The 23,190-nt window shown below is 44.6% G+C and overlaps 1 protein-coding gene across 1 annotated transcript in view; it reads left to right on the top strand.

Annotated features, from left to right (window-relative positions):
- Positions 1-11,005: 11,005 nt before the first annotated feature.
- The window catches only part of ADAMTSL2 (ADAMTS like 2), a 44,354-nt gene continuing 32,169 nt past the window's right edge, over positions 11,006-23,190 (top strand). The window contains exons 1-8 of the mRNA XM_067541860.1: positions 11,006-11,119; positions 13,741-13,883; positions 14,959-15,034; positions 15,754-15,856; positions 18,282-18,427; positions 18,530-18,653; positions 20,852-20,932; positions 22,364-22,539. Of these exons, the coding sequence (XP_067397961.1) occupies positions 11,006-11,119; positions 13,741-13,883; positions 14,959-15,034; positions 15,754-15,856; positions 18,282-18,427; positions 18,530-18,653; positions 20,852-20,932; positions 22,364-22,539 (963 nt within the window). The remainder of the gene's footprint in view (positions 11,120-13,740; positions 13,884-14,958; positions 15,035-15,753; positions 15,857-18,281; positions 18,428-18,529; positions 18,654-20,851; positions 20,933-22,363; positions 22,540-23,190) is intronic.

Genomic DNA, 23,190 nt, shown 5'->3' with positions numbered 1-23,190 from the left:
CTGAATGTTTGTAGAATTCTTCCACCCCTCCCAACCAGGAGCCTTTGCCCAAGCTGTAGTTGAAACCCACTGGAAAGGAACCCCAGTTGGCTAATGGATGCTGCATGTGACAGCCATGGAAAGTGTTCTACTGAGCAATAAAAAGTGCTATAGTTCTCAGAAGCAAGAAAACATTCCACAGGTTGTTGGATTTTTTTTTTCACAGCTGGGCCTGGTGTTTGGTTTGAAGCCAGCGCTTTAGGCACAGAGGGAAAAAACTGTACACCAGATTGCACATGTGTTCCAGTGATTAAAAAAGGGACACCAAAGAAAACAGCAGGGCCAGGGAGGGCAGGTGGCTGGGTAACGTCAGTAGTTGTAGCCCTGGGACTGCTGCTTAAAAGACCTTTATTCAAACTACAACCAATATAAGACAATGTGTTGGACACAGGCCTTTCAAATATAGGTGGGAAATGAACCACATAACACAGGTTAAAATTGTTTTCTTTCTTAAGCCTCAATGGATGATCAAATTTTTAGGTCATACACTTGATACTTATGGAAAGCAAATTTTAGACTCATTTTCTGTGAGCATTTGTGCCACTTAAACTAATATACTAAGGTGATGAAAGCAAGATGGAGTGATACACTCTTAGATACCATGGTGATCAGCATGAAACTAGAGTAGAATAGGAGATAATTCCTGTGCAGGAAAGGTTTCAATCTCAGTTTAGGACCAACATATTTATTTAGATTATAAAATTGTTATGGCAGGACTGTCTCTTACTATGTATATGGTACAACACCCTGATTTCAGTTGGAGTCTCTAGGGACTCCCATGCTGCAAATAATTTATAAGGATGATGATAATGTCAGAACCCGAGAGGGGCCCTCCTTGTAGAACTTTCATCCAGGTTTTGAACATCTCTACTAGTAGGGGATATTGGGGTCTGAATTTTGGTTCAACCCATTCATTACAGAGGGGCAGCCAAACCCTGATTTGGACCCAATTGTTCACGTTCCAACCTTTCAACATTTCAGGGCGTTGGAGTTCTGGAGTCTGGGCTCAGGCCCATCTGTTAAAAACTGGAATGTAACCATGTGGCCAGTTGCTTAAACTGGCAAATAACCCACCTTCTTGGATTCAATGGGACTACACATGTAATTGCATGGGAGTACAGTGCAATGCTCGCGGCGTGGCCCTTAGTAACTTGCCCTGCATTGCAGAATCTAGCACACACCATTGCAAGGTTTTATTAAGCCTTCTTTTTGCTCAGTGAATTCTGCCAAGAAACTATCTAACATCCAGCTAGTTGGCGTAGGTCCTCATAGATAGAAGAACATGCAGGTGAATAGCTACCCTTCACCAGTAGGTGGGGCTTTAGGTAACAAGAATTACTATTGGTGATTCCATGTGGTCTGCTACAGAAAAAGAAGCCCAATATTCTTACCCCTGTAGCAGCTGAGTGGCTTGTGTTGAGATGCAATCCTGCTTTCCTGCATGGATCCAAACACATTCTAGGTTGATTTTGCAGTTTTTGGTTAGAGTGATGGGTCCCGTCCCTCCGGAACATCTTTCTTCTGTGTTCTCCCCCCTTCGCCCTCTGCCAATCAGTCAGAAGATCAATGTTATTTTGCAATATGTATAAATATGTTTCTCTAGACTTTCTGCTGTCTATGCAAGGCAGTTGTCTGGCTTTCCCATTTCTACTCAGGTCCAGCTGTCACATCTGTTTTCTTGGAATTTTGAAGCTTTGGTGTTCTAGTGAAATTGAATCTTCTGTTGTTCCTTAGGGAAGAGAGCTCGCTCTCATTCTGCTTCTGTTGTTATGTGTATCATATCTTCATAAACAAAGCACTGAGGTTTATTGGGCTTGCGTTGCCAATCAGAAGTATTTCTACCCAGCCAATCTGCTAAGTGGTAACTTTCTCTTTGGCTTTAATTTATAGTAGAAAATAATCTTTTCCTGCCTCCCTGGAGAGAGGAATATAACAGTATCTGATTAAATGATCTCTAATTACATACATCGCTCTTCAGGGCTCAGAGCCATTGCAAACACCCGAGGCGATTGTGGTGCTTAATAAAAATGTTATCTATATATGTGCCCGAGCACCAGGATCACAAGCAACACACAAACTGACAGGTGTGCCTCAAATGTGCTCAAAGATCCTTTTTGCAGGCACAAGTGTGAGACAATTAACCTTGACTCCTGCTTTTGCCAGCTTTCCTCACACAACTCTGCCAATGCACCTGTGTCCTTCTTTCTTTTATTAGCAGAATAAATTGCCACTTCAAAACCTACATAACCTGGAAGGCTTGGCCTCAGCCTAGGTAACTTTAGCTGAATACTTGCCTTTTAAATCCTCCCCCACCCTGAATAAGCCTATTATGCATGTTCTTTGCAGGTAACCTTGTTTCCCTCTGTTAGGCACAGACCTTTATCCACCATTCACTGCTCTCCTACCCCATTCAGTGTCCTTTGTAACCATTTGTCCAGGAGAGATGGTTTTTGTTTGTTTTTTTTTAACACAAAAGTTTGCTGTCACTCACACACAGGCTTCTGGGAACGTTTTCCCCCCAAGCAAACATCATTAAACAAAAATACTCGGTGCAAACAGTATGCCCCACCTTCATAATGGTTCCATTTCCTCCACCAAATTTCCACATGCTTTGGCCATCGTTCAGAAAGTTTGCCAGCCACTGCTCAGGAGAGAAGGTGCTGGAAAAGCAGAGGTGCAGCATCACAGTGTGGGGATCCAGGAAGAGGGCAGGGCAGGAGCCAGGACTAAGGTGAAAGGGAGAGCTGGACTGCAGGGAGCGAATTGAAGGCAAGACTTGAGATGCATTGGCAGAGCTGTGTCAGGATGACCAAGACTGGGTTGCAAAGGGTGTTAAAGATTAGCATTACCTACCCAGACTATTAATCTCTCATTTTCAGTTTAGGGATGCAACAACATTTCAAGCCCCTGCAGGGAACAAAAGATCAGAAGCACAAATGTCTGTTGTGTTGTGGCCCCTTTGCACTGTTGTGCTACCCCTTCCCATGTCTTCCTTTGAAATCCCTGTAACGTAGGCATGGTCAGCGTGCCATTGCACCCTGGCTGTTTCCGGCTGCCAGAGCAGCCCATTGTGATTGCAGGCTCTGAGGCTGCTCGGGGTAATGCCACCGGCCCAGAATAGGGGAGAAGCAAAGGTGGCAGTTTAAAAACCCCCTGAACAGCCTCAGGTAACTCAGAGAATCAAGTCCCTCTGACAAGCCTATTACAAATGCTTAGCACCTAGGTAGCTCATTCCATCCGCAAAACGCCTCACATGCCTTCACTTATCAGCTTTTTCAAACACCCCTGTAGTGAGGGAAGGATCATTAGTCCCGTTCTACAGACAGGGAAACTGAGGCAGAGTCACAAATTGAGTCAGTGCCAGAGCTGAGGAGCTGCAGGCTCTCAGGTGGCTAGGCCTTTGCTATCATCCCCTTTGCTTTGCATGTGCTCTCCCCCCCCACTCTCCCTCCCACACGTGGACGTACGCACGCACACGGACACATATTTAGGCCACTTGAAGGTGGCTGGCCCGGGCCAGCACAGTGGTGTTTATTGTTAGTCTGACTGAAGGTCAAATGTCTGACTTTTAGTTCTATTTACAGCTGAAGTGTGCATTGACGGTGCTGACAAACATCTCGGAGAGCTACCTTTACCAGACTAGCTGTTAAGTCCTACAGGTTGATTTGAAGCCTACGGTGTCCTGTTGGTCCCGTACAAATGAGGGTTGAGGCTGACCAGCAAATGCCTTATTCATGGTATCCAAAGATGTCTTTCTTGTCACTAGGTTTCCATTGTTTGTACACTTCCGGATGTTCCAGCTCCGTTGGGTGGCCATCCTACTCCTGGCTTTGCTTCCAGTCTTGAGTGCGAGATTCTGCGCTTCTCTTAGCACAAAAGGAAAACCTATAAAAAGCCAGAGGCCGATTTTACTGTTGAGATAATCAGGGGATGGCCTGGATGGTCCAGAAGAACTCCCAGTGTCCTGAAAACGCATCTCTCTCTCCTTCCTTTGACCTCACTGGCCACAGTTAGGAGCAGATTGCTGAACTGAGACATAGACAAGTCGCCTTTGCCCGGGCTCCTTGGGATAATCCAGGGTAGGTCTGTAATGGTGTCCCCCAAATGAAAGTGCAAACACTGGAACATCCCTGTTTATTAGCTTCTTTGCTTTAGGTACTTATAAAGAAAGGCAACGGAGTGCTGAAGGTAGAAAATAATGAAGGATCCTACTTTGGGACCCCAGAGCCCAGTTTCAGCCTCTCCCTGCCTCAGCAAAAATCAGGTATTTTATCCCCATTGTCATTTCCATCTGGGCCCTCAATCCTCTGATACTGATGGCAGGTGGGATCTCACTATGTAGATTAAAGGCCCCTGGTGTTCCCTGCCAATCTCCTGTTAGCTCCTGCTTGCCTGGAGGTGTGCCCCCCCTGTCAGTCTCCGGGCCTTTGAGATACCACCTGAAACCTGGCACCTGTGGATGTTGCCTATGCTCCATACCCGGCCCTGTTGGGGAGCAGTAAAGGAATGCAATTATTATTTGTTTGTTAACTCTTGGTAATAAATCGAATAAGCTCCTAACTTCACAGGGTGGTGGAGATCTGGGTTCTGTTCCAGGCTCTGCCAGTGACTTGCTTGTGTGACCTTGTGGATGTTACTTTTTTACTTGCTTGTGTGACCTTGTGGATGTTATTTTTAGCCCTGCAGAAACGCACTCCGCCTGGGTCCTTAGGCAGCGGCTCCCTTCTGCAGCCAGCAGGAGGGGAGCTGCAGGCCACTTCGAAAGTCCCCGCGGGCCACTTCTGGCCCCCAGGCCACAGGTTGGGAACCACTGGTCTATCCCATCTCACTCCTTTGGAGCATTCAGTACATAATGGCTCCAATTTCTGGGGAGCCCTGCACTGGTTATTGACATAGGCCACAGCCACAGCCAACGAGAAAGGTAGGAGCCCTTTGTTATGCTGGTTTCATTTTATCCCTTCTTGACTGCCCGGGCAGAGTTCTCTCTGTAGGGTAACTGAGCCAGAAACAGGAGCTGCATGACGGGGTTAAAGCTTCCTGGGAAATAGCTGAGTGATTATGAAGACCTGCACATCACACCCATCTGTTCAGACTGGTGGAACATCTTGGTCACCCATGTAGATGTGTTTTTGTTTTTTAAAAGTCCATTAATCTTCAAATGCCCAGTTGAGCAGGAACCTGCCATGTCATTCTGAGCCGGTGGAGTCCATTGCATAGCTCCGCTGTCCTTCTCTAATACTTGCCTGGCCTCGCTGGGCTAACGCAAGCATTTTGTCATGGACTGCTTATCGCATCCTGGAAGTCAAAGCCAATTCATAAGTCGGATGCACATTAGGGATGGGCCCAGGTCATGGACTTCAAACCCCACATTGAACTTCCTCCAAGCTGAGGGGTGCTTGGGTCCTGGCTTCAGCTGGAACGCAGGGATTGGTCTGAGACGTAGCGTTTGATTCTAGATGTGCAGCTCTCCAGAGTTCAGGAGCATAGGCGGTAGGTTCCAATCCTGTGTCTTGATCAGAGCTAATAGCTGCTCTGCGTGCTTCGAAGTCACAGGGAGATGAGATGCTAAGGGTTGGATTCTGCCCCTTCACATATACAGAGCACCTTACTCCCTGAGCAGTGTGACTGATTTATTGCAGACTGAGGTGATTCTCACGGTGTGTTATGGTGCCGTAATCAGTCCCTACGAGTATTTCTACACCGCAAATAGACACCTGAAGCCCGAGCTCTGGGACCCTCCCATCTTGCAGGGTCCAAGAGCCTGGGCTCCAGCCCGAGCCTGGAAATCGACACAGCAATGAAACAGCCCCACAGCCCGATGCCCAAGGAACCTGAGTCGGCCGGCACGGGCCAGCTGCGGGTGTCTAGTTGCCGTGTGGACAGACCTAAATGACTAAAATACTGAGCACCTCCTGCCCATTCCGGGTGCCCACAACTCGCACTGAGAGCAGAGGATGCTCAGTTCAAGTCCTTGTGGACTGAGGCTTTTTTAAACTCATTGCCTCTGCCGGCTGCTCCCTGGCAGTGCAAACCGTTGTCTTTTGCTCTCATTTGGGCAGGATAGGAGGTGATTTCTTCGTGTCTGCCTTTGCCTTTGTTTGCATTCTAATTCTGCACAGCTCTGGTTTTAGAATGGAAATGCTGACGGGCTGCGTAATATACAATTTCAGAATTTTCCCTCAGGTCTGTAGTCAGGGTAAATGCCATTATTAATATTGATGTGACAGGCTCGTAGCGCTCCAGAGACATGACATCATGTTGACAGCTATGTGGCTTGTTTACCATACGGGAAGGTAACCAGCAGACGCTCAGAGATGGTTTGTTTGAGGAGACTTACTAATAGTCACTTTAAAAAGTCAGGAAGTGTCAGGCCACGAACTGTGTGCTGCACATTGCAATAGGGCGGGAGGCATGCAGTTTTAAACATACCCCCCCTTATTCTTTCGTTAGTGTCTCCCCAGGTTGTGAATTTTTCTCCATGTGATAGACTCAAGCTGCATAATCTTGATCTGGATTTCAAATATGTAAAGAACCCATCATCTTGGGTCATTACAGGGGATTGAACCCTAGACCTCTAGAGCAAAAATCACGAGCTGCTTCAGCTTCAACTAAAGGACCAAGGCCCTTTGCAGAGATTGATAGCTAGCTTATATCTGTGTGGTTCAGGTGCAGTGGGGTGCCTAACACACACTGAACAATGGGCTACATCCATGCCAAAGCTGAACGTATTTGGAACTGGTTCTTTATAGAGAGGCAGGCCGTTTTCAAAATTTGAATCTGGATCCAGGTTCACCAGACTGAACTTCTTCCCTGGTGCCTTGGGGTACTTGGATAGAGATTCTAGTCCTGGCACCACTCTGGAGTGTATGTAACGAGAAACCAGCAAAAAATGGATTTGCGCCTACGGAGATGCTAGGAGTTGCATGGGTTTTCCTAGAAATGACTTGACAATCATTGGTGGAAGGTAGAGGACGCTTGCACTGCCACTTTCTGTACTGTGCATGTTTAGCAGATACTGAGAAGATTCTAGTCTCAAGAGCTATCAACGCAACACTTTTCATGAGCCCTATATTTACTTTAAAAGTAAAACAACAACAACAACAAACAAACACCCTCCAAAAGTCTGTGCACCAGAAGGTCTGTCTCATACAGATTCATCTTTGTCACAGCATTTACTACACCCTCTCTAGTGGTAAATAACATCTGGAGCTTTGGTTTAAGCCCTATCCATGGAGTTTTGCAGATTTATAACAACTGAGAATCTGACCATGGTATATAATTAAACCCATAATTATTTCCTATTAAATGGATTATATGTTAGGATTATTCTGCACACACACAGAAAGCAAATGGACCATCTTTATTCTACACCAATACACTTCAGCCACAAACTGTCCCAGCATGATAGAGAAAAGTCCGAGATCCTCAGCTTATGTAGATCTCTTTAGCTCCATTTGAGGATCTGGGCCTTCATATCTGTGAATGAAGTTTCTTCCACTTAAAAAAAAAACAAAACTATCAATGTCTAGTCTACACACAGATTTTGTAGTATTTCAGTCAGGAAATGAAAGTGACTTTATTCTGGAATAACCACTCCATTTAGGAGGCAGAGGAAATATTCTGGAATACAAGTGATTTTATTCTGGAATGGCATGTCCACACAGGGAGGTTATACTAGAACAGCTAACGTATATTGGAATAGCTACAGTGGGAAATTTCCCTCAGGTGGCCAAAGATCTTAGCCCGCTGTAGCTTATTCCCCTTCTTGTGTGGGAGTATCAGCACTTTTATATCATATAGCTGCACCCACACTTGGGGGGTTGTTCTGCTTTAGCTGTATTGGAATAGGCAAAGCAGTACAGCTTCTGTGTGTAGACAAGGTCTTGGATCCTTCCCTGGGGACTGCCCCTGGATGCGATGGGAAGGCATGCGTCTTCCAATGGCCCAGAAAGCGATGTCAGCAAGAGACTGAATTCCTGGTAGGACCCCCCCCCCCCCCCCGAGCTGGACAAATCAAAGGGCAGTGGCTTGCCAGGTTGGGGGGTTGAGCGACAGGCCAAGAGCCTATCCTCATGTAAAAGCTGAGTTAGAGAAACCCAGCCGGGTGCCTGTTCCGACGAACAGGGACGGCAGAGCCTTGTTCGTGCCCTTGGTGACGTCTGACGGCGCGGGAAGGATTCCCAGTCCGACGGCCTCAGATGCCCTTTGCTTCCCTCCGGCTGTGCTACAAATCTGCCGGCCTGGCTGCGTGTCTTGCGTAGAGAAAAGAATGCGGCTGTGCTCTTGGGCCGAGTCGCCCGCGTGGCCCTCTCCGCGAGACGCTCGGGCCGTTACTGTAGGATAGCGTCGTCCTTTCTGTCGGCATCTCCGGCCTGCCTGTGCGGCTGGCTCGCTCGGCCTGTCCTGGCTTGCCTTCTTCCCTGCTAGACTGCAGGGGCGAACGCTTGGCGCTGCTGGGTCTCTCTCTGTCTGTGTGTGTGTCTGTCTCTCTCTCTGTCTGTGTGTGTCTGTCTCTCTCTCGGTGCAGAGAAACGCATGCGTACAGCTCCCCGCTCCACTCCACCAGTCTAGCTGCAGGAAACCAGCTGGCCGTTGCTGGCCTGCATCAGGGGAGCTGAGCGGGTTAAACCCTGGGCTTGGGGGGGTGGGAAGGGGGGAGAGACATCTCAGGGTGAGAAGTGTGAATTCCTCACAGTCTGTCTGACAGCTATAAAACCGACTAAAGCCGACTTGGGAAAGCCACTAGGCAGCTCCTCCTCGCTGGAAACCCAGGCTCTTTGGCTGCCCTTTGAAGTTTGAGGAGAGGGAGGGAGAAAGAGAGAGAGAGAGAGTGTGTGTGTCTGCAGCTCCTGCTCCTCCTTTTGCTGCTGCTGCTGCTGCTGCTGCTGCTACTCACTTTTCCCCCCACACACAAGCCTTTGCACCTGGTGTCTGGAGCATCTTCAGCCTTAAATCAAACCCCTTGCACCTTGCTGGCACTTCCCAATTTTTCCAGGTAGGCTTTATTTATTGTACTTTCATGGCAATGAGGCACAAGTGTTTAAATATATTATTTAGAAAAAGAAGAAAATAAAAAAAGAAACCAAAGTAAGAAAAGTCAACCCCTTCCCCCCTCCCCCCCTCACCCCCCAACCAAGCAAAAACTCTTGAAGTGCCAGAAAAGTAACCAGCCCCTTTGGTTCAGGGAGGGTGCTTTTCCCCACCTGGACTCCTTGCTTTGGAGCTGGATTAGACTATGTTATGTGTCAGGAGACAGTTATATAACCTTGTCGAATTAGTGGATGGGAAAGACATTAAAGCTCTCTCTCTCTGCTTTGCCATTAGGAAACTGGATTTCTCTCCTGTCCATAGCTTCATTGATTGTCCTTCAGTTTTTGATAGGTTTTTATTTTAGCTGGGGTTTTCTCTGATACTCCACCCCCCCTAAATATTGATGGGAGGTTTTGGGGGTTTTGGGGTGGGTTTTTTTTTTGACTGAACAAAGGAAAACCCCTGAGCAAGTTGTTTTATTGGCTTTGGACCAGACATGTCTGGAAGTCTTAATGAAAACCAAGTGTAAGGCAAGTCTCAGCCACCTGTCCCTGGGACACACAGCCAAGAACTCTGGGCTTCAATTAATCAATGGACTCTGAGCTTTGGAAACCCTCTTCAGAATATTAAGTCAATACACAGTGGGGGGCAGGGATAAGAAAACTAACTGCTGATCCCTTTAACAGACACTAGCCAAATTTGTAGTGGCTTTACCACTAAGGCCACCTTCCCAAAAGTGCCACAAAAGTTCTGGTGGGGAAAGGAGGAGAACATTAAAGGGCTGGAAGAGAGACACATTTATGCTCCAGACCTGATTGCAATCTTTCCCCCCCTCTCCCCAAGAGCGGTCTGGGTATTACTTACCTTCCCACTTTATTGAGTATTTGCTTTTTAAGGGAAGTCTAGTGTAAGAGAGAGGTTTTTCCTCTCAGACATGTGGTGCTTTGATTGCCTTGAAACATGATTTCCTGAAACTTGCTCATCTCTGTCTCCCACAGCGGGGGTTCCACTTCACTCTAAAATGGACTATGGTATTGCACTGGATTTTCTTTAAAGTTTAAAGTCATTCTGGCTTGCTGGGTTTTCCTTTACCCTTCCTTCCAGGGATGCTATAGTGGACAGAAATGAAAGGCTGACATGTGTGATCTTTATTTTTTAAACCCCGGGAGGATTTCTTTGCTATAGGAACAGACTTTTCCATCAGCAGGAACTAGAGTAGAACAAGAGGAACTGCTATTGAAAAAAGGAGAATAAAGGCTGTCAACTGTGATCCTCTTTTCCTTTTAGGAGTCTTTAATTCATGGAGTGACAGGGTTGTAGTAGAAAATATTCAGATGATCTTGCTTTTTAAATGTATGGCCATTTCTTGTTTTCCAATGCTTCCTGCGCAACATTTGCAACTCTTAACTCAACTTAAACATCCAGCCATGCTCTACATTTTGGCTAAGTCTCTTGCTTTCAGTGCTTTCATGTAATTCTTTCAGAGCGAGGTCTTCAGCTGATGTAAATTGATACGCCTCCATTGTTTTCAGAGGACAAAAGCTGGTGATGGAAAGACCAAGAAATTAATTAGAAAATAAATTAGCCTGACAGGCACATTGAGTGGGGACATTGATCTCAAATGCAGCTACATCAGTTTACACCAGTTGGACATCTGCCCCTAGGTTTTCTTTTAATTAATTAAGTGTGTAGCAATTATGGCCATTGTAAAAGTCCATCAGTCCTTTTTACAAGGTAGTGGTTCTTGCTAGTAAAGAAACCCTTATATTTGTTTTTGATCACTGTTACTTTGTCTATTGGTGATGATGCCTTTTCGGTATCTCAAAGCGCAATGGCTCTGACATTGTAATATGGATCTCATCTCTTAAAATCTCCTGTTAATGAAATTACACCAACATTTTTGAATGGCATACTTTTGGGCCTGTTGCTTTATAGAATGAAAATAATTAAATGGCGCTGGAGCAGCATCTTCACCTGTGAAAGTTTTCACCTGAAGGGGACCCTGGCCATCATGCTCTTTGTAGGAAACATTGCCTTTGTGATATCTCAGGTAAGTGTATCAATTTGGCAGGTAAAATGCTGGTGCTGAAAGGATAGCTCCACGCTTACCTGGTAGACTGGTTTCTGAGCTCACAAAGGGAAATAGGCATGTCCCAGTGAGCCCAGGTATTCTCCAACACGCACATCTTATTTTGACTCTGTTTTAGAATCTGTAAGCAAAGACTCTTGAACACATGTGTCAGTTAGTCCCTTGACAGGCTTTCCTCCTGCAACTTGTATCTCGTTGAGAGGGATCGCACCTTATTCACAGTGTTTACACGACACATAATTCTGCATGTTTGGTAGGGGGGACCGTTCATTCTACCCGGTTCTTGGTGCGTTGTTAGATTTTTGGATTCCTTTTCATAAAACGTCCTTATCCGTTCTCAAGAAACACAGAACATATAGAGATCCGTAGCCAGGAGAGTGGATGGAAACATAAAACCCCTATGAAAAATGAATCTTCTAATCCCATGGAGATTATTAATCCTATATTATTGAGAAAGCCTCTTGCTATGCGTGTTGGGCGCAGAGCGGTAGTGGTAATTCTGTATGATCCCTGAGCCGGTGTAAGGCAGGGTAGGTCCAGGCGTGGGTGGGGGGCAAGGGTGGCAGTGCCATCGACAGCACTCCCTATTGCTGCTCCACGACGGAAGCCGCGTGCATCACCCCAGCACCTGCTGCTAACAGGAGCGTCATCAAAGGAATTCGCTGAGAGCATCTCCCACTGTCAGCTCATGCACCAAAACAGAACACATCAGCTGCACCCCCAACCTTTACAGCATCCAGGGAGAGAGGCTGGTGTGCTGCCAAGCTGCTGAGCGCGCATGATGGAGCAGTAGGGAAGAGATTTTCTGTTCTTTCTTCCGCTTCACCACCCTTGCACTCACACAAGGCAGGCTAGGGTTTTGCCTTCGGTTTGGAGGGTGCTGTTTACAATTTCCATTGCTCTTGTAATTAAACCTAAAAACTGCCACGTTGGGTCAGACCAATGGTCCATCTAGGATCAATATCCTGTCTCCAACATTGGACAGTACCAGAACTTCAGGGGGAGTGCACACAACAGGGCAGTTGGAGTGATCCCCCTGTCTTTCACTCACAGCTTCTGGTAATCAGAGGTTTCGGGTTCCCCAGTGCATGGGGTCGCGTCCTTACCATCTTAGCTAATAGCCATTGATGGACCTATCCTCCATGAACTTAACTAATTCTTTTCTGAACCCAGTTATACTTTTAGCCTTCACAACATCCCATGGCAATGAGTTCCACAGGTTAGTTGTGCGTTGTATGAAAAAGTACTTCCTCATGTTTATATTATACCTGCTGCCTGTTAATTTCATTGGGTAACCCCTGGGTTTTGTATTGTGGGAAAGGGTAAATAACACTTCTCTATTCACTTTCCCCACACCATTCATGATTTTATAGACCTCTGTCATATCCCCCCCCCCCCCCCCCACTTAGCTGTCTCTTTTCTAAGATGAACATCCCTAATATTTTTAGTCTCTCCTTGTAGGGAAACCATTCCATATCCCTTGATCAACCTAACTATTCAACATCCTGGGTTTGAATTCAGTGTGGTCCAAGGAATTCTGACTGAGTGAGGATTGACGGGGAAAACCTATGCCTCTGGCTGGGAGGGGCATAGAAGTTGCATAAGGACGCGGATCAAAGCTGGTTGAAAATTTTCTGACAGAACAGTTTTCCACTGGAAAATGCTGATTCCACAAAATTGAAGCTTTTGCAGGAATGTGTCAATTTCAATGAAATTTCATTTAAAAAACTCAAAATGATTCATTTGAATCAAGTGAAAACATTTAATTTCAACCTTATCGAAATGTTTCATTTTGATTTTTTTGTTTCAAAATGACTTTTGCATTCTGAAATTTATATTATATTATATTATAACCTATACAAATTAAAAATCAAAATGAGATGGTTAGACTGACCCAAAACAAATTGTTTCAGAAAACGTCATCACGGGAGTTTCCGAATGGTGCCATTTCATTCCAATTTGGAACAAAAACAAATTCTGAAATTGTGGAATTTCCCACAAGGTGATGCTCCTGGTTCCTGCACAGCTGTACCCCCAATGTAGTGGGAAATGCCGTGTCTCTTCTGTGTGTAGGGGTTCATGCCATGGAGAAGTCACTGAGGTAGACGCCTCATCCCTTATGCACTGTGATTCTGTGCCTGAGTGTGCAGTGGGGGGTGTCATGGGTGGACTGGGGGGTGGCAAGAGCATGGCTTGTGGGCCCGTGAGCTGTGTGGATCCACCACATGGCGGAGTGGCACTGCAGGCTGCAGTGACTTCAGCCGTTATGATTGGGTATGATGGTGATGGGTGCTATAGAAAACCCTAAAACAGGAAAGTTCTACAAGCAGACTGTGCAGGGGCTACATGCCCTGCTCCGCAGATGAAGAGGGAGCCCATTCCCCAAATATCCTTGTACTTCCCCCATTCAAAGCCCTTTTTCTGGGGCTTTCCCCCAATGGATCCAATTTTGGCCCTGAGTAGGGTCTGCCGGCTTGGGACCTGGTATCACCGAGTGCAGAACTCCTAGTCATGCTAACTCGGCCGTCTAAATGTTTAACACCTCTTCTCTTCTGAACATGAATGCCTGGCATTGTGAATAGGATAACGCACAGACGTCAAACAGCCTCGAAGAAGGAGCAGATGTCACTGCATACTGGTGGGGGGAGTGGACCAAATGGACAGCGTGCACAAGAACCTGTGGGGGAGGTGTCAAATCCCAGGAGAGGCACTGCCTCCGGCAGAGGTACTGCAAAATAATTAAGTGACACCCACATATGACATATGCAGAAAATTGTAACGCCATGTATCTGACCTGTTAGGCAAACTGCACAAAATTCTGCTCTCGGTCACATTCTAGCAACCTCATTGACATCTATGGACTTTAGCCTTCATATGCCAGAGGTGAATTTGGTCCAGTAAGTTGCACCACAGTAAATGCGGCATTGGTGAAATGTGCTGGATTGAAAACCTTGGAGAATGAACATCTCTGTCTGTGCATAGAACAGGGACACACATAAGCTTTCAAGCTCTAGTCTACTCACTGCCAATGTGCCCCAGTCCTGAGAAGGAAGGATCCCCTCCGACGGCGAGAAGGTTGTCACTTTTCTCTGCCCATTCAATGACCCTTTGGCTTTTCTGCTCATGTAACCAAATAGAGTGTCTGTCAGTGCCAGTGAGACGCGTTGTTTTTATGATATGGATGTTTGCCTTCTAGGAGCTGAGCTAAAACCACCAGCTCTTCCTCTCAAGCCACTAAATTAATAGATTTTATGGCCAGAAGGGGACCATTAGATGATCTAGCCTGATCTGCTGTATAACACAAGTCATGGAATTTCATGCAGTTATTCCTGTATATGCTCAATAACTTGTTCTTGATTAAAGCAGATAATATTGCAAAAGATCTATCTATCTATCTATCTATCTATCTATCTATCTATCTATCTCACATTTCACATTATTCATATACATATTGAATCACATATCATGTCTGAATAGAGTAATTAAAAAATTCAGCGGTGGCTTGAAGTGTAACTTAACAGTTAAATAGAAGCCCATTGAGCTAGACTACCTGTGGGACAAGGACTGGCTGTCTTTTTAGTACGTGTTCACATAGCACACTGGAGTCTCTAGGTGCTACCATAATAAACTTATTAAGAAATTATAATAATTGAAGTAAATGGGACTTTTGCCACTGACGCCAATAGGACCATGGTTTAAGACATTGCTACTATTTACAGGAACCCCTACGAAAACAGGGGATGTAGATTTTATTTGCCCAAGATTCTAACCTCGTGTCTAACCATCATTTCTTTATTCAGAAGAAAATCAGTGAGTGGGCTTGCTAATAAAACTTGCACTGGGACATCCAAAAGATACCAACTCTGCAAAGTACAAGTAAGAATATTCTTTTCTCATGGGTAACGTTCGAAATATTATATTTTTAAATACGTTATCAGAGTGGAAACTGATGGGTGTTCATCTTGTCATGTGTCCAAAACAAGTGACTGTATTTTTATTCTTGGCTTTTCGATGGCTCCCATCGCTGCAGTATCTGAACACCTCATAGGACCCCTTTGTGGTAGGGAAGCGGCATTTGACAGACAGACAGAGGATTGAGGCTCAGAAATACTAAGTGATTTGGCCTCGTTCATGGACTAAGCCCGTAGAAGAGCTGGAAACAGAGCCCAGATCAGCTTCTTGGGCAGCCACAGCCCGTGATTGGTGGTTGCAGCTGCAACCCATAAGTGGGGATTTTGGTTGGAGGAACTTCCCCTTTCCTTGCCCCCGTGTTGTGGGACCGCAGAGATAGTTTCAAGGAGCAGTGCCTGCACAGCCTCCCAACTCCCCCCGCAGCAGAACTGCACCACCACCTCCATGCGTCAGGTGCTCTGATGACGACTCCAGTGGGAGCAGGAGGAGCTGAGCTACCTTGCAGAAGGCGCTCAGCACTTTGCAGTACTAGGCCCTTCAAGAGATAGGGAGCAGCCAGGCTCCAAGGGGACTGGAGCAGGCCAATTGTAGAAGCAGCTAATTGTAGAAGCAGCCAGTTGAGGTGTGCCAGAAATCTTTCCTGCGTTTTGTTTTCATCAGGATATTAATGTATCCCATTCTAGGAGTGCCCTCCTACCGGAAGGAGCTTTCGAGAGGAACAGTGTTCATCATTTAACTCCCATGTGTATAACGGAAGAACGTATCAATGGAAACCTTTATATCCTGGTAACAAGACATTCTTTGTGTGTTCTATAATGGTTAGCCAAAATATTTGGATAGTTCTGATGCTATGCTCCTCAGGCAGGCTCAGGGACACACCAGCCCAGGCTCAAAGGAGCGTTCTGCAGCCACAAAGCACTTTGAAAAAAAGAAAAATGACAAATTAGCTCAAAGGCCGGATCCTGCAGTCCTTTCTCGGGCAAAACCCCCATTGACTTCAGTGACTCCGGACGTGCAGGCTTGAGTGCTAAAGACTGAACAGACGAGAGAACATGGAGAGAGAGACTCTTTCAGCAACTGGAAGCTGGCTTGCCCAAGCAAAATGTCCTACGAAGAGTTCAGGGTGGCCATTGAATCGACTCATTTCATTTCAGTGACATTTGATCTCACACGCACGCACGCACGCGCACGCACACACGCACGCACACACGCACGCACGCGTCACCTCTGTAAATAGCTTCCTGTTGTATCTAACGTCGCTGAAATGAAACGAGTCAATTCAATGTCCGCTGTAGAAGGTAAAACCTTTTCAATGGCCTTTGTGAGCGTGGAGCCTACATCCCATTTTCAGAAATGGCTCAGGCACTTAGCTATTGATTTTTCCTTCAGACTTTGGCCAGTTTTTTAAAGGTATTTAGGCACCTACGGATGCAGATAAAACCGAATGGGGTTTTCAAAAGCATCTAGGCATTAACTCCCATTGGCTTGAACGAGAGTTATGCACTTCTGAAAATTCCACTAGGTGCCTGTCTGCGTCTTTAGCTGCCTAAATAGCTTTGAAAATTATCTTTGACAATCTGGCCCTGAGGGTCTAAGGCCCAGCTTTTTAAAGGTATTTGGTCGTCGTTGCGCTCAGCATTGCAGTGCCTAACTGATTTAGGAGCCTACATATCATTTTCAGAATAAGATTTAGGTTCCTAAGTCAGTTAGGCATTGTAATGGTGAACACAGGAACACCTAAATACCTTTAAAAATCTGGGTCTAAGCCTCTTTTGAAAATGGGAGTTTGGGTCCCCAGGCGCTTTTGAAAGTGTTACCCATCATGACTGGGCCTTGTCTGGGGGCGTAAGGAGAACTCCAGCCCCTTGTGTCACGCTGTGCAAGAGCCAGGCACAATCAGGGAGCAGGGGACTGCTTGCATCACTCTAATGGAGGCAGGAAGGAGGCGGAGCCATGAACCTGCCCATCTTTCTACATGAGGAGTGGAGCAAGATGCACCATCCTAAAAGAAGGTGCAGCCTGCAGAGCTTCTGCACATATCTGGGTGCAGTTGTGCCTCACGCCTTCTCTTTGTCCCTCTTGGAGTGATACAAGTCCATGTCGCACTCCCTCGCCCACCCAGGTCAGGGCCTATATGATAGAATTTGGCCCATAATATGAAGGTGGATAAATTATTCATAATCAATAAGTTCTTTGGCCAATTTTGCCTCTTTCCTGTGGCCAGGTGGAAATTTCCACAAACACGTTCACTATTTGAAATTATTCCCTGAATAGTTTCAGTGAATATTTCTTGATCGGTAGCTGGTATGCGAGCAGCTCATTGTGAGATTCTGAAAAGAATATTTTGAAATTCAGACAGTTTTAATGGGACATATAGGTCAGCTGGTATATTTCCCTTCCCTGACTAGTTGAATGTGCAGTTATGAATCTGCAATTTGCTTTCTGTGAATATTCTGCAATATCCACTTAAAAGTCATTGCTTCAGTGAATGTTCCTGCCAATGGATTCAGTCACCTGAATACCTGCGGAAAGCAAATACAGCAGTGGGGTGCACACAGAATTGATACTTGTGGAAGAATCTGAGGTGCTTGTCCAAATACAGTTATATATCTTATTTCATCTCTGTGTCTGTCTACCGCTTTAATCTCCATAGATATAAACGTTTATATTAATATATATATAGTTATATATATATATATATGAATATGTATTACATAGATATATATCATATATAGATATATTTAAGCACACGCGTTTGAGTTATGTATATTGCAACCCCTTACACAGGTGAGTAGTCTTTACTCCTGCAAGTAATCCTATGAATTGATGTTAGCTATATAGCTCTATAGATTATAAATATATAGTTTTTTCAAAGCTGCCTTGGAGATGCCCATCCCCTAGGCAGCTTTGAAAATTCTCAGCCACAGTGTATATATAATTGATAACATTAGTACATGGAATGACTTGTAGGAGGTAAGGACCACTTACCTGTGCAAGGATTTGCAATGCTGGGCCTGTCATGCTATCAGAACTGCAGTCCCCAGTTTGGCTTCCAAACCCTGGAGATGGTAGCTCCTGAAATGTTGGTCCCCAGGCAGTTCATCATAGCTCTGATGTTGTTGTCTAGCTTAGCAGACATAAGTTGACATTGGTAGGATGAATGATTGTGTTTCTCCTGTTTTGAATCTATGTTTATATCCTTTCCCCTTAGATGACTATGTTCACATTTCTAGCAAGCCCTGTGACCTCCATTGCACCACTGTGGATGGTCAGAGACAGTTAATGGTTCAGGCTCGGGATGGAACATCCTGCAAATACACTGATTTCCGAGGGGTTTGCGTGTCTGGAAAATGTGAGGTTGTTAAACATTATAGCAAAAATATTGTCAGTAGCATTCAGAAAATTACAAAGGGTGCAATATTTGTCTGGCCCTCAATACTCTATTTACAATTTTTCTAGCCAATTGGATGTGATGGGATTCTATTTTCCACCCACATGTTGGATAAATGCGGAGTTTGCCAAGGGGACGGGAGTAGCTGCACTCATGTAACTGGGAGTTACAGAAAAGGAAATTCACATCTTGGTAAGACTTTACGTGACCCTTTCCCGTATTTGTAGCTTGTGGCTGTTTAAAATAAACGTAGCTTTTTTGGTACACCAGTTTCAAAATTTTACCATGTGCCCTGTTGTTTTCTGTGTTTCTTTCCTTTTTTCATATTCTGTCTTTTTAAGACAGTCAGTCTTATGTTTTAGGACAGGGAAAACCCTTCTTTTAAAGGATACAGGTAACCTTGCAAAGACTGAAAATTGCTCTGGTCCAAAATCTGAGCCTCATTACAATGACTCTTGGAGCAGCAGAGTTATACAATGGACCAATCTCCGTTTTAAGGTCTTATTTCTCACAACCCACCAAGGCTAGGAATAAATGCTTGACAACAATGGGAAGCTAGAATATCTTTGAAAAACTAGGTTTCCCAGACTTAGTGCAGCACAAAGCATGAGAGTCTAATTCTTCTTTCACTTACGCTAGTCCAAATTAGGAATAACTCCATTAAAATCAATGGTCGACATCCTCAGCCGGTATGAATCTGAACAGTTGTTCTACAGACTTCAGTGGAGCTACACCCATTGACACCCACTGAGGCTGTGGGCCAGTAGTTACACTGGTGTAAAATCACTGTAAGAGAGAGGAGAATCAGGCTCATAATCTCAAACAATAGTGATTCCTGAGTGACTAGCCAAGAAATGTGCCATGGTCGAACTACCAGGCTAGCTGCTGGAGCTAATAAAAGTTTTCAAATAGGCCTTCTTATAGCAGTTACCATATATTTCATCTACAGCCTACAGACTTTAGATGCAGTTATGAAGATCTCAAAAACTCAGATATTATCCTTAATACTTCTGAGGCTTTCCCCCTTCCAATCTATCTTCTTCTAGTCCTTCTCCAGGCAGCAAGGTCACACTTCTGTACTTCTAATACTGTTTTCAAGATGATATTTCAGACTATTTCAAGAAAATAGTTCTAGGAACCTGGGATTTTTTCATATTGGATCAGATAACTGGTTCATTTAGCCCAATATCCTAACAGGTTCATTTAGCCCAATAACCCAATATCCGTGTCTTTTCAGAAGAATTCTTGCGGAGGGCAAAGTTGCATCAACATGTAGAACATTACGTGTGATTGTTTTATACCTTGCAGAGTTGGTGGGGGAGAGTGGAACATATAGACTTATGAAAAGTCTGGGGTGGGGGGACAAACCAAGGTCTGTGAGGGACAATTGCTGCCCTAACCCGATAGCAAATGGCAGCCGCAGTGGCCAATACTTAATGCTTCTAAATAAGGTATAAACCCCTCCCCCATTATATTTATAGACAAGTGTGCCCAGGTGTATATGGAGCAGTGGAGAAATAATTCCTTCCTGACTGATATGAGGATTATTTTACACCCAGATGAATGTGATTGATTTTCCTTTTCGTAGTATGTCTAACTGTAAATCATATTATTGGTCGTAACATTATTCGGATTTAATTGCACGAGAAATATAAATGGGATGGACAGTAGGTCACAAACTGTGGGTTCAGAAATACCGTTAGTATTTTTCTCAGTGCAACCAGCACAGTTGGAACCACATTATAAGGCACACAGATGTTGGTTTGCAAACAGGTTTTCAAGGTCAGTCTCAGTGTGTGAAGGGCCAGTAAAATGTGCCTCTGTCTACATTGCAACCAGGTGTGACTGCAGCATGTGTAGACACACCCAATCTAGCTTTGATCTAGCCAGCTTAAATAACAACAGCAGGGAAGCCGCAGCGGCACAGGCTAGTCAGTTGAGTACATACGCAGGATTCCCTGTGCTGCCATGTCTCTGTTGCTATTGTGATTTGAGCTAGCTAGATCAAAGCTAGCTTGCATGTGCGTACATATACTGCAGCCACACTTCTGACTGCAGTGTAGACAGACTCTCATTCAGAGCTTATGGGCCAGCTCCTCAACTGGTGCAAATTGAAGTCGCTGTGTTGAAGCTGATGAAGTTCAGTCAGTTTACTCCTATGGAGGTTTACACCCCAAAAAGAGACAGGAAGGCTAACTTATATGGATGGACATTCTCAGTAATATGATGGTTATTAACGTTTGTCATTTAAAAAAAAATGTAATTGGAAAGGATTAAATGTTCAGAAAGCCATCCTTCCTGATAAGTGACCAATCTTGATTCTTCACCTCATCTTTGTTCATATTATCGGTTACAAGGTTTTCCTTTCATTAATGTATAGTTTTCCATAGGCTATTCTCTCGTAACACACATTCCTGCTGGAGCCAGAGATATCCAGATAGTAGAACGGAAGAAATCGGCAGATGTTTTGGGTGTGTATAACCTCTTGGTACTTAGCTGAAAAGTGTGTGTGTGTGCGGGGTTGTGTGTGTATGGGATCGTATGTATAATTTTTTCTTTGCAAGTAAAAGCATTTGCTGAGTATACATTTGCAGACATGGACCAGATTCTCAGCTGGTGTAACTTGTCATAGCTCTGTTGAAGTCAGTAGAGCTACACTGATTTACACCCGCTGAGAATATGTCCCAGGCAGCGTAACATTTTAACTCTGAACCGTTGAACAATGTATTACTGCTGTTGCAGAGAATTGTCACAGATGCAGCAGGTCCTTGATCTCAGATAATTGCTGTGCACCTTCAATTCTCTCTCGATCCCATGGAACTTCTGCATCTCAGAAAAAGTACATTGGCTACAACAAGCACTCATTAAAAAGAAAAGATGACTTAGATGTTTGCCTTGTTGATGTCTTGGTGGATGGTGGCTAATTTCCATGACTGAATGCAGGCTTCAGATAGGTACAGAAATTGGATAGTGCGGGAAAATTGACTCACACATATACTTCAACTAATGTCAAGTTTTGATGCTGCCTTCAAGCTCCATGGTTATTAGAACCAGGGCTTAGGTGGCAAGATTTCCTTGTGCTCAGAGAAGGATAATCTGTTTCATTTTCCCAAAAAATGGAACTCCTGGTGCTTGGAGTCATGAAACATAACCTTTGTCTACAGAATTCGAAACCTTTATTATTTTAACATTTATATTGCAGTAGTGCCAAAATGCCACATCCACGTTGGTCCCCCTTGTGCTAGGCACTGTGCAAACATGTAATAAAAGACAGTCCCTGCTTTTTTACAATCTCACACACGCACGCACAAAATACTCATATGGAAATAAAGCAACAATGGCAGGAAACTTATTATGATATTAATGATACTGACCTTTGTAAAGCACTTTGAGATCTATGGATGAAAAACACTATATAAGAGATAGGTATTATTATTATTATAAAATAAATGTTCATTATGATATTAATGGTGTTTTAGGATATTATTATAAAACAAATGTAATAACATAAGCAAATGCCAGGTATTATCATCATCCAGCAAATAAAGATACTTGAATTTCATATGAGAAGCAAACATCAATGATTAAGGTGCAATCAGCTTAATCTGAAGCAAGGGAGATTTAGGTTTGATATTAGGAAAAAGCTTTCTAACTATAAAGATAGTTAAGTACTGCAAATCAGTTACAAAGGGCAGTTGTGGAATCCCTATTTCTTGGGAGGTTCTTAAGAACAGATTAGACAAACATCTGTCAAGGATTATCTAGGTATACTTGGTCCTGTCTCAGTGCAGGGGGCTGGACTAGACGACCTCTTGCGGTCCCTTACAACCCAAAATTTCTGTGATTGCGTATTTTGTTTGCATTAGATTAAACGGATTTCCGACACTCTGTGTCTTTTTAAGCTGTTGCAGATGAAGCTGGATACTATTTTTTCAATGGGAATTACAAAGTCGACAGCCCAAAGAACTTCAACATTGCAGGCACGGTGTTCAAGTACAGGAGGCCGATGGATGTTTATGAGACTGGCATAGAATATATCGTCGCACAGGGGCCAACTAATCAAGGGTTGAATATAATGGTATACTTTGGCTTTTTGTATTTGTATTTGTACTACTTTTACTGCTTCTCTCTTATGGCTCCCTTACTTCTCACAAATGTTTAAATTAAAGCAAGCCATTTGACAATTAAGGCCCTCCTATTTCCCCCCTGTAATTTGAACACTGTCCACAGGGCTTAGGAGGAAGGATTCCTCTCTTTAGGCCATAAAACAGCAGCTGCTCCATGACTGCAGAGTGACTTCTTTGCTGCTAATGCAGACATTTCCCCACTGTATTTTCTGGCTCTTGCAAAAATGCAGTTCAGGGAGGAGACTGTTTGAACATGGCAAGCAGGTAGAGGCGAGGCAGGTCAGAACCAATGTGGGCCAGATTCACTCCCTTTGTTGAATTGGTAAAGCCACAGGGAGGAAAGGTACCAGCAGCTGGCAACTCACACTCTCTACTCCAAAGTGGGCAGAGCAGGCCCTTCAAGGATGGCTGAGACTTGCACTGATCTGATGGCTCCCTTGGGCAGCTCCCTAAGGAACCTTTAACGCTTCCCCTTCCCATGGATGAACACCCACTTTGTAAACGTACTCCCCACAAGTAAAAAGGATGCAAATTGCGTCTTGGTGGTGAACATGGCCCTCTGTCGCTAACTAACACATTGTTTTACTTGCATCACCAGTTCA

Source organism: Emydura macquarii, unplaced genomic scaffold (genome assembly GCF_026122565.2).
Source record: "Emydura macquarii macquarii isolate MOO-44397 ecotype Brisbane River unplaced genomic scaffold, CSIRO-AGI_Emac_v2 contig_691, whole genome shotgun sequence".
Classification (NCBI taxonomy): Eukaryota; Metazoa; Chordata; order Testudines; family Chelidae; genus Emydura; species Emydura macquarii.
This window is presented reverse-complemented; position numbering and strand designations above follow the sequence as displayed.